At 36.5% G+C, this 11,678-nt stretch overlaps 1 protein-coding gene across 1 annotated transcript; it reads left to right on the forward strand.

Moving 5' to 3' along the window:
- The first annotated feature begins 313 nt into the window (after positions 1 to 313).
- On the forward strand, positions 314 to 1,561 carry LOC137640932 (uncharacterized). The gene has a single exon (XM_068373389.1). It carries the CDS (start codon positions 314 to 316, stop codon positions 1,559 to 1,561), a length of 1,248 nt encoding a protein of 415 aa, XP_068229490.1.
- Positions 1,562 to 11,678: the final 10,117 nt, after the last annotated feature.

Genomic DNA, 11,678 nt, shown 5'->3' on the forward strand with positions numbered 1-11,678 from the left:
CTTTGATGATAGTTCTCCTTTAGAAATAGATATTCTTATAGGTCTGGATTACTACTGGAGCCTCATGAATCCTAAAGATGCTGTACAGGTGGGGAAAACTGTTGCCATGAGTTCAGTGTTTGGTTGGGTTTTATCGGGAAATGTTGGCAAGGGGTGTAATTTTACTAAGGTTGTAAGTACGTCATCATTATCAGACTTTGTGTCCTCATCTCCCCAGCTCTTAAGTATATCAGGGGTATCCGATGCTGATATGTCATATTTTTGGGATTTAGAAACTATTGGTATTACTAGAAAGGTATATAAATAAGATATCATGGAAAGTGTAGTTCAAGAGTTTGAAGATAAAATAGATTTTGTAAATGGCAGGTATGAAGTTCAGTTGCCTTGGAAAAATAACAGTATTAAGGATTCATTGATGAGTAATGTAAATCAAGCAATGAAGAGATTAAATAAGCTTTTGGTTAGATTTGATAAAGATGAAGATTTAAAGGATGCGTATATGAAGGTTTTTGATGAATATGAGTCCTTGGGGATAATTGAGGAAATTCCCTCTGAGGACTTGGTGTCACAGGGACTCATTTATTACACGCCTCATAGACCTGTTGTTAAATTAAATAGCAGCACTACAAAGATACGTCCAGTTTTTGATGCTTCTGCTAAGGGGCCTAATGGAATCTCGCTTCATGATTGCATGTTGACAGGTCCTTCTCTAAACCCAGATTTAGTAGGGATATTGATTAGATTTAGATGTTGGCCGTACGTGATCTCTGCTGATGTTGTTAAGGCCTTTTTACAAATTAATGTTCACAGTCAGGACAAAAATTTCCATAGATTTTTGATGCCAGGTAAAGATGGAGTAAGGCATATGAGATTCAATAGAGTTGTTTTTGGCAACACCTCAAGCCCATTTCTACTAAATGTTGTTGTTAAACACCATTTAAGCAATTACTCAGAATGTGAAGCTGTTCAAGATTTAAAAAGAGATATGTACGTGGACAATTGGTTTAGCGGAGCTGATACTGTAGAAGAAGTAGCAACTAAATTTAAGACTGCATATGACATTATGGCTGATGCTAATATGTCCCTTGAAAAGATTTCTTCCAATAGTGTAGTAATTGCTTCTAAATTTAAGGACAAAATGCAAATTTTGAGTGATGATGAAATTAATATGGTGCTAGGTCTTAAATGGTCAAATTATGATGATACATTTTCTTATTGTGGTCTTCATCTAGGTCCTGATTTTGAAATTTCATATACAAAGAGAACTGTCTTGAGTTTGATAGCTAAGGTGCTTGATCATTGTGGGTTTATCAGCCCCTTTATAATGTATGTAAAGATAATATTCCAGGATATATGGAAGTTGGGTATTTCTTGGGATGACAAGTTGCCAGATGAATTAGAGAGAAAGTTCAAGAAATGGATTGATAGTACTAGATACTTGAGTTCCCTAGCTATAAGGAGATGTTATTTTACGAATGTACCTTGGAAGAGTATTAAACACATTGAAATACGTGGATTTGGAGATGCCTCTGAGAAGGGATTTGGTGCATGTATATACTGAAGGGTTTGTCTTGGAAATGATTGTCAATCATCACTTGTCATGTCTAAAGCCAGAGTAGCACCAATTAAGAAACTTACCCTTCCTAAATTGGAATTAATGGGAGCCTTATTGTGTGCTAGATTGGTAAGATTTGTCGAAAGGGCTCTGGATTTTAAGATCAAACCTGGGATTGTATGTTGGACAGATTCAACTATAACTTTAGGATGGATAAGGAGTGATTCAGTGACAAGGGATGTGTTTGTTAACAACAGAGTTAGAGAAATTCTGCACTTGACACCTCCCAGTCACTGGCATCACTGTAGTGGATCAAATAATCCGGCTGACTTGATGACTAGAGGGTTACTAGTGGAAAAAACTTGTTGGAAATAACCTTTGGTTTAGTGGTCCTTGTAATTTGTCGGATCCTACATTTAGTATTCAGGGCGGTGATAACTCCATTATTGTTAATGAGACTAAATTATGAATCTGAAGACCATCTAGTATGCTTAAGTGTCCAGACTGCAACTCCCATGTTTGATGTTGAAAAATACAATAATCTTAATAAGTCAATAAGAATTGTTGGGTATGTTCAAAGGTTTATAAGCAATTGTAAAGCAAAAGGGTCAGGGTTTGCTGTGAATACTGGTGGTTTTACTACTGAAGAATTAGATAAGGCTAAAGCAAGGTTGATTTATGTAGTGCAAAGAGAAGCTTTCCCCAGTGAAATCCAAGCTTTGTCTGATCAAAGGTTGATTCCTAAAAATTCTAAATTAAGAAAATTGGATCCATTTATTGATGATAAAGGTATTGTGAGGATAAAGGGTAGACTTCAGTTTTCTGACTTGAGTTATGAGTCAAAACACCCAGTCATTTTTCCTAAAGGACATTTCTCCAAGCTTTTAGTACAGTTTCAACATAAGTTTCTAAAACATGCTGGTGTAAACAGCATTGTTTCATCATTAAGATCTAGTTTTAATGTAACTGGTGTAAGAAGAATGGCTAAGACTGTTGTACGGGAGTGTCTAGATTGTTGCCTGCACGATAGCCGTCCTTGTAGTCAACCTGCTGCCCCATTGCCTGATTTGAGGGTTACTCCAGCACCCCCCCCCCCCCTTTGCAGTTACAGGTATAGATTTTGCAGGGCCAGTATTTAGTGCTGATTATCCAGGAAAGAAATTATATATGTTGCTTTTTACTTGTGCTATAGTTAGAGCAGTGCATCTGGAACTCACGGAGTCCATGCCATTGGTCGATTTTATGGAGGCTTTACAGAGACTTGCTGCTCGTCGAGGTATTCCGATCGTAATTTATTCTGATAATGCCAAAACCTTTGTCGCAGCCTCCTCGGAAGTGCAGTAGGGATTTGGACACTTAGCACCTAAATGGAGGTTTAACGTACCAAGATCACCATGGTGGGGAGGTTGGCTTGAGAGACTTGTAGGGTCAGTTAAAGTAGCCTTGAAAAAGACTTTGGGAATTAGATATGTAAGTAAGAATGAATTAGAGACTACTCTTGTAGAAATTGAGGCATGCATAAACTCTCGACCTCTGACCTTTGTGAGTGATGAGCCAGACTTTGAACATTATCTTACCCCTTCTCATTTTATTCTTGGTAGGAATATAACTTCTAAACCCCCTGTTGACATTGAACCATATGTTGTAACTCCAGATGATCTACGTGGTAGAGAAGAAACTGGAAACAAAAGGTTGAAACAGTTTTGGAATGTGTGGAGGAAAGATTACATAGCAAATCTACCTTTTGTAGTTAAGGGGTTTAACCAAAAATATAGATTGAATGTTGGTAGCACTGTGCTTGTTAAAGAAGATCATATGCCCAGATTACAGTGGCCTATTGGAGTTATTGTAAATGTATACCCTGGAAGGGATGGGTTGATTCGCAGTGTTGATGTTAAAACTAGGAAAGGTATTGTTAACAAATCAATACAAAGACTTCATGATTTGGAGATCAATGCTTACTTGAACCCTGGTTTAAAGAATCTTTCTGTGGAAGTCCCTGAACATGTAAATGATAATTCTTTAGTGAATATTGATGTAATAGATGATAAGACAGCTGAAAAGAATCCTAATAGAAATACTGTTGTTGATGGTAACATGTATTCTAAGAAGGGTCGCCAAATTAAAAGACCTCACAAATTAGATTTGTAAATGACTTGTTTGAATAATTTGAGTTGTATTGTGACTTCAGTTGATGGTACAGTATGTTATAACTTACAGGCTTGTTATTGTTCCTATGTTAGGATGGGTTGTCCATATAAATATCCAGACACCCACTCATCTCCTTAGTGTGAAACTTGTTAAGATAAGTGCCTTCGCCCTTATGGTGGGGAGAATGTCAAATATTGATATCGTGTCATGCAAAATTAGTCATTCATTTTAGTCAGGCCTCTAGTAATTTGCTGTCAGCCGTTTTCTTTCAGTAGCTTCCACCGTTCCAAAATCATTTCGCTCACATTCTCTTGTATTTATTTCTATATATTTTAATGATTTGATCCTTAATTAATTGCTGATAGTATACACAAATTATAAGACATTATTCTTAGTTCATTTGAGATCAGTGAACGTTATTTTCTCTGATGATTTTAAATGTTGTTATTGTTTATAAAGTTTGTGGTTTGCTGTGTACCAACCGTGTGTCACACGATCGTACATAAATTATTTTGTATATATTATGCTTGTATCTGCGCTCTTCCCTCGCGCTAAAAAGAACCCGAATAATCATGTCTGCGATTTTCCTCTGTAACATTGTCATTTCGTCGAACATTTATTTTCCTGTTGCCTTGAGGTTTTGTATATAAAGGAAAGTGTTCTTTAATATAGTACTCAGTTGATTGCATCCTGCCTTTGAGTTCACAACCCTCTCTCGGCCCGTCACAGCTGAGAGGAAATTAAAGAGAAGAAGAAGGAGCCGCGTATGATTCAACCTATGAAAGTTACTGTCTAACCTTCAGTGATTCATAGTAATGTCCCCATAGTGGTCAATCTTCATTATTTGTCAAAACTAATTGGTTGAAACTTCTAGAGGGAATATACGACATGCTCCTGCATACAGAGAAACAATAAAAACTATTTTTTTATAGTTGTGCGGTCAAACAACATAGCGGAGTTAAGTTTTGTGACGTTACTGAGCACCATTGGCCGGTGAAGAGCACCATTCAGCATTAGCTTGCTTTGCAAAAGTTCAGTATTCTTCATCATCCGGTTAAGAATAACATTAGAATTTCAGAAAATTTACCATTGCAAGATATTTTGATGACTATCTATCGTGATAAAATACTTCACATTCTTTATGGAAATATTGTTTCATCAAATGTACAAATAAGCAACGTGCACTCATATTTAGATAAATATATACACTAATCATTTGCTAATGACTCAAAACTAATTTCTCTTTATTTAAATCTATTGTACAAATGCACTAAAAAATCATGTATAATCATGGTTACTACATTTTACAATCTTTTAACTTTAATGATTATTTTCCACGCAGAAGTTATTTCTTTAATTGATATTCTCATTATAAAAAAAAATCGACAACGAACAAAATAAGAGACCAAACAAAATGGTAACCCATTACATGGAATATCTAGTACTAAATATCTATTGCTCCATTCACGTGTTTTAGACCTTTTTCCCCATGATACGTTTTAACATTATCCCATATGTATATATATATATATATATATATATATATATATATATATATATATATATATATATATATATATATATATATATATATATATATATATATATATATATATATATATATATATATATATATATATATATATATATATATATATTGTCTCCATAAGGTAACTTTCCTTCTCTAATAGATGAGATTTAACACTATGTTTAACTGTAACTGACGCTTCCAATTGTCACAAAAAAGTAAGGACATTTCCAAGTCAATCTTGATTTATTCTAGAAGTCAATAAAAATGATATATTAGAAATAATTTTGACCATTTTTACCAATTTTGGCAAAGATTCACAAGAAACTGTCACTCCTATTTGGAATGAATAAAGACAATTATTTCCAATTACCTTCATTGATTTTACTGGGTGTCATCATGCAGTTGATAATTTCATCCTGATTTTGTAAGTTCAACCCACATTCATTTCTTGACATCTTTGTATCGAGGAAGAAATTGACTTTCTTTATCCTGTTTGATTAAAATAACCCTTTGCTATAAAAATGTTTAGGCCATTTCGTAATTGTTTTTTATTGCCAATTGTATATCCAATTTTACATTTATATGTTTCTCCAATTTTATAGGTTTTCAGATCGCATTTACTTCTCTTCATAAGATCTCATACCGAACACCAGTGTACGAAATCACCGTCACTCTGTTGAAAGCCATTATCAAAGAATGGTTTCACAGGTAGCAAGCGGGCCGGGGCACCAACCGCCCATTGAGATACTGTCACTAGAGAGTTATTGGTTCCTTTGACTGGCCAGACAGTACTACATTGGAGCCTTCTCTGGATACGGTGCATTTTCCCTTTACCTACACATACACCGAATAGTCTGACCTATTCTTTACATATTCTCCTCTGTCCTCATACACCTGACAACACTGAGAGAGATTACCAAACAATTCTTCTTCGCTCAAGGGGTAAACTACTGCACTGTAGTTGTTCAGTGGTTACTATCCTCTTCGTAAGGGTAGAAGAGACTTTAGCTACGGTAAGCCGCTCTTTTAGGAGAAGGACACTCCAAAAGCAAACCATTGTTCTCGAGTCTTGGGTAGGGCTGTAGCCTTTGTACCAATAGTAACAATAATAATAATAATAATAATAATAATAATAACAATAATAATAATAATAATAATAATAATATCACGAGATGTGAAGCATCAGCAAAGGCAAATAACACGATTGGTGATGCTGAATTTACATTCATGGAATTACACACAATTATGCCGAAAGATTTCCATAACCTGACATTTGTAGGACCTAGGTCGTTGAATATAATTACTACAGGAAAACTCGCTAATTCTTTCTCAATTATAGTATAATTTTTGGAGTTTAAAGAGTATCTTTGTCAAAACTATATTCTTAGGCAATGCTACAATGGTCAAATGACTAGTTGGAAACACGCTTAGAATTATTTCTAATTTGTGATGTCCTGAATTTTTCTCCGACTTATTGAAATTAATGATTCTAGGCCCGATGGAATGGGCCGATGACAAGACCTGAAGAGGTTTGCTTTCCAAAACTATTCAGGATTCAATAAAATATGATCACAATTTTAAGTTTATTACAAAAATAATCATTTGATAAAGAAAAAACACACACAATAACACTTCAGGCAAATAGAAAGTTAGATCTGTCACCCTTAGGGGGTTTTCAACATGTGCTCATGAAACACAGAGTCCACGTTGGACTGAATAAGACTAAGTTTCGAAAATATAATAACAAATCTATGATAAATCACATACCAAGGCCTACAGGCATTATTTGAGGCATAAAACTAATCCCCAATCTCAAGGGTGACAATTTTACAGAGCGATACAAATGTACATACACAGACTCACAAAGGAACCGACCTGGTATCATGGTGGCTAGGAGCCGGAGACGGAGAGACTCACAAACTCATAAGCGTACTTTCATAGTTGGATGGATCTATAGGCAGGAATGAACAAGCGTTGTTCAGGACAGCTCCGAGGAAAACTACTGTCTCCCGCGCTAACTAAAGTGTCCTTGTGAGATGCGCGGGAACTCTTACGTTATTTATTCAATAAGGGGTTTGATAGAGTTTCTCTATCGACTACAAGACAGAGAAACAGTCAAAGTCTTACGTCAGATCAAAGGGTAAACTTAAAACTTCGGCTGAAGGCCATAATTTGCCAGAATCCAACAAACTAGAGAGTCCTTGGCTCTAAACATATACATCGATATTTTTGTCATGGTAAAACAATACAATATCATTTTCATAATTTGTAAATAACAAAAGCTTCGTTTCTCTGACACCCGCTCCTTCCCCACCAGGTGGTTGAAATTTACGCCACAATACCGTCACGTATTGGACAACACTCCTTCATAGAAACGCCCGCGAGATCTTCCAGTCTTACCCTAATTTAACGAAATGTTTGTGGAGTTAAATGGCGGGGATTTCGAATGATCAGTTCGAAACTCCCGACATGTGCTTTGATAATTTGATAACGGTCTTTAAGATTTATGGTTCGATATTCGATAGCACAACTATCTAATGCAGGAAGGGAGGAAAAGAGTGGAATACTGAATACCAGCTTCTTTATATGCAAACTGTGAAATAATAAATACCGAAAACAAAGGCTGGTAAATAGAGCGTAGTGTGATGTGACGTCATCAATCACTGCATGGCTAGTCTGAGCTAGAGGACACAGTTTGGGTCGCTGCTGGATAGACCTGGTATTCCATAGACCTTGCCGTTAGAGATACCACGTTTTGGTTTTAGGGTTCTATTTACCGAAACTAAATTGTCAGCTTTTTATTTTCATACTTCAACAGCTTCATTTTTTTCTCTTGCTTGATTCTGTTACACATTATCTTAACATGTTCTACGTCTTTTAAAAACTTTTTATTTGACATTATACTTTCATGTTCTTGTAGCTTCTAGTATGATGTTGCGGTCAAATAAATTCCAGCTTTATTTTTTCATATTTTTATGAACTAGAGCACAATGGATTATATGGATGAGTGCTAAATCGTTTCCCGTTCATGGGATCGATCATTGGTCTCTTGCTTCTGGGAGGTGAAACTGGATTCAATATAATTCAACCTATGTTTTTACCGATAGTGAATTGGTGCTTCAATTCCCTCCTAATTCGATCCCATAAAATAGTTATATTCAAGCATTAGTCCTGGATGGTTAATTCACGAAGAACAGCCTGGTAGAGAACATTGTATAAAAGGTAAGCTTCTCCAGTGTGTGATATACCTCCAAATGTCTATATTTACTTGTTTACTAGTTATTTAATGGGTTGTTCGGAAATTACAATGTAATGGTAATTGGTTTCAAATGTAAATAAACAAGCGAGAGTTTTGTAAATACTTTTCTTCTCTATGTATGTAATGAATATTGTTAGTCTGTTTAGCCGTCAGTTTGTATAATAACCTCTTATTAAAGAGGCCTATCATTGTTCGTGTTTCTTTGGCAGCCTACAAGAGATTAAACATAGCGCAGTGAGTAGGATCTGTTCCACTGGTGGAATGATAGTAGTCAGAAGTGATTTAAAATTTAAGATTAGATTGACATGATGGAAGAGCAGCTAGAACAATTGACGGAGCTGCTGGCGAAGCAAGCGGATATGGCTCAGAAGAGGGAAGAACATTTAGCTATGATGTTAGAAACTATGATGAGCACTCAAAATGGAAATGTTAATGAGAATCGTCAACGAAGTGGAGGTGCTGAAATTACTCAAAATAATGCACAGTGCCGTTAAAAAATTCCTCATAGTGCCGCACCTGCACCTCACCTATCATTGTCAGTCTCTTTGAAGGAGTTCGATGCTTGGCAGCATAAATTTGAAAGTTATGCAATGCTGACTAGAATTGAATTATTAACGCCTGCTGAGCAAAGGTCGGTTCTCACTTCTCGTTTAGATGAAGTCTGGACACGAACATTACGATATGGGCTCTCTTTTCAGGCTGATGGAAATCTTAAAACAATACTTAATGCCATGGAAATTCACTTACGAGGTCAACGGAATGTAATCGTCAACAGAAGAGAATTTTACCTCAGAAAATAATAAACTGGTTAGAGTTTCGACGATTTCCTTTGTGGTATCCGGGAAATTGCAGCATTCTGTGATTTTTGTTCATCATGTATGGACAATAGATTGAGAGACCATATTGTTGTTGGCACTCATGATGAACAAGCTCTAAAACCTATGCTAGAGGAAGAGAACCTGAATTTGCGGAATGCTGTATATATTTGTCGAGCTTCTGAGAGTGCTAATGAGAATAGGGCTACGATACGAGGAATGATCCCACACAGTAATTCAAAAGTTTCACGGTACAAAAGAGACTACAAGAAAGCACCCAACAGTTTATATAAAAATGAAAGATGCTTTAGATGTGGAAAAAATAGGCATTTTGACATGAGTGTTTGTAAGGCAAGGGACAAAAAGGGTTCCCAATGCGGAAAGATTGGACATTTTGCTGTTGAGCGTAGGTCAATAGGGAAGGATCATAAGTGATGTGTATGTTAGCAGTGCCATTTCTCAAGCAACCCCAAAATTTCAGATTCACATTACTAATCCTGCAGGGAACTCTTCTATACTATGGACACCGGATTCGGGAGCAGAAGCTACAGTGATGGGAATCAATGTAGCGAGATCTCTTGGTATATATCCCTATATGCTTGAACCTTCTAAAATTGGAAAGCTTTGTTCTGCTGGTTACCAGACCCTTAATTGTGTAGGAGCTTTAACTTCATACCTTTCGCTGTGATCGACAAGCTAAAGCTGAAGTAATTGTGGTGAAAAAAGTAAAGGGAGCTTTATTGAGCTGGTTTGATTCTATTGCTTTAGGAATTCTACCGGAGGATTTTCCTGCTCAGATTAATTCTTTTCCCGTACGATTGTCTATAAATCCAGATGAAGAGAAGTGCTTAATGGACTACAAAGAGAAAGAAGATCTACTTGTAGTGTAGTTTATTCTCCTGTTGCACTTCCAAGGCGGCCTTATGAACGCAATCCAACTGAAGAAGAAAGGGCAGAGCATGCTGCAGCTATGGTATCAGCATTTCCTAGGGTATTTGGTGCCACAAAAATACTGAGGGAGATGCATGGAGGTCCTGTGCATATAAAGTTGTCTGAGAATGTAAGACCATTTGCTGTGACAGCCCCATGCACTATACCATACAGCTGGAGGTCGGAAATAAAAGATCAGCTTGATGAACTTTTGGAGAAGGATGTTATCTGTAAGGTTGAGCATCCAACAGAATGGTGTTATCCTATAGTGCCTGTTGCTAAAAAACCAAATGGAGTAAGATTGGTCATTGATCTCACTAAGCTTAATAGGTATGTATGTAGTCCCACTTATCCTGTACGATCACCACATGATGCAGTAGCTTCGATTAGCACCGGAGCAATGTGGTTCTCTACACTAGATACAACAATGGGATATTTCCAAATCAAAATTGCAGAAGAACAGGATCTCAGATGTTTCATCACCCCATGGGGTCGCTATAAATTTAAGAGAGCAGTAATGGGATTTATTTCTTCAGGAGATGAATATAATCGCAGAGGAGACCAAGCTCTTAGTGATATACCACAAACTGTAAAGATAGTTGATGATATTATTGCGTATGATTATTCTTATAAGGATCACCTAGCCCATATTATTTCTACCTTACAAAGATGTGATGAATATGGGATAACCCTTAATGCTCAGAAAATTTGCTTTGCAAAACGTGTTGTTGATTTTTGTGGATATAAAATTTCGAGTCATTGCTACACTGTTGATTGTCACAAAGTGATGGCTATTACACTTTCCTGTGCCACAAAATATAACAGATCTTCAATCTTTTATGGGACTTGTTAATCAGTTTGGAGGTTTTTCTTCAGTGATTGCACGTGAAGCACAGCCACTCAGAGATTTACTGAAGCAGCGTAATGAATGGTGTTGAACTGCATATCCTGATTTGTCTTTCAGGAGAGTAAAGGAAGCACTTACTGCACCCCCTGTACTTGCACATTTTGATGCAACTTTGCCCACCATATTTCAAACAGATATGTTATGACTGCATGGTCTGAGATTTGCTTTACTTCAAAAGCATGGAATGGACTGGAAACTAATGCAATGTGGCTCAAGATTCCTTTCAGATGTTGAAATAAGATATTCTGTGATAGAGTGGAAATGACAGCCGTATTATGGTCAATAAAGAGATGTCATACTTACTTGGCTGGATTATCTCATTTTGATGTTGTGATAGATCAGAGACCATTGATACCAATTCTTAACAGTGAGTCACTTGGAGAAATTGAAAACCCAAGACTTCAACGCATGAGAGAGAAGCTAAGTAATTTCAGTTTTACTGTTAACTGGTAGAAAGGAAGTACTCTTTGTATTCCGGATGCTTTATCACGTGCACCAGTTCAGGATCCTACAGAAGAAAATTGTTTGAA

This window comes from Palaemon carinicauda, chromosome 5 (assembly GCF_036898095.1).
Source record: "Palaemon carinicauda isolate YSFRI2023 chromosome 5, ASM3689809v2, whole genome shotgun sequence".
Lineage (NCBI taxonomy): Eukaryota > Metazoa > Arthropoda > Malacostraca > Decapoda > Palaemonidae > Palaemon > Palaemon carinicauda.

Excerpts from the sequence above, each read along its gene's own strand:
- LOC137640932 (XM_068373389.1), top strand. The coding sequence starts at position 314 with ATGGAAAGTGTAGTTCAAGAGTTTGAAGATAAAATAGATTTTGTAAAT.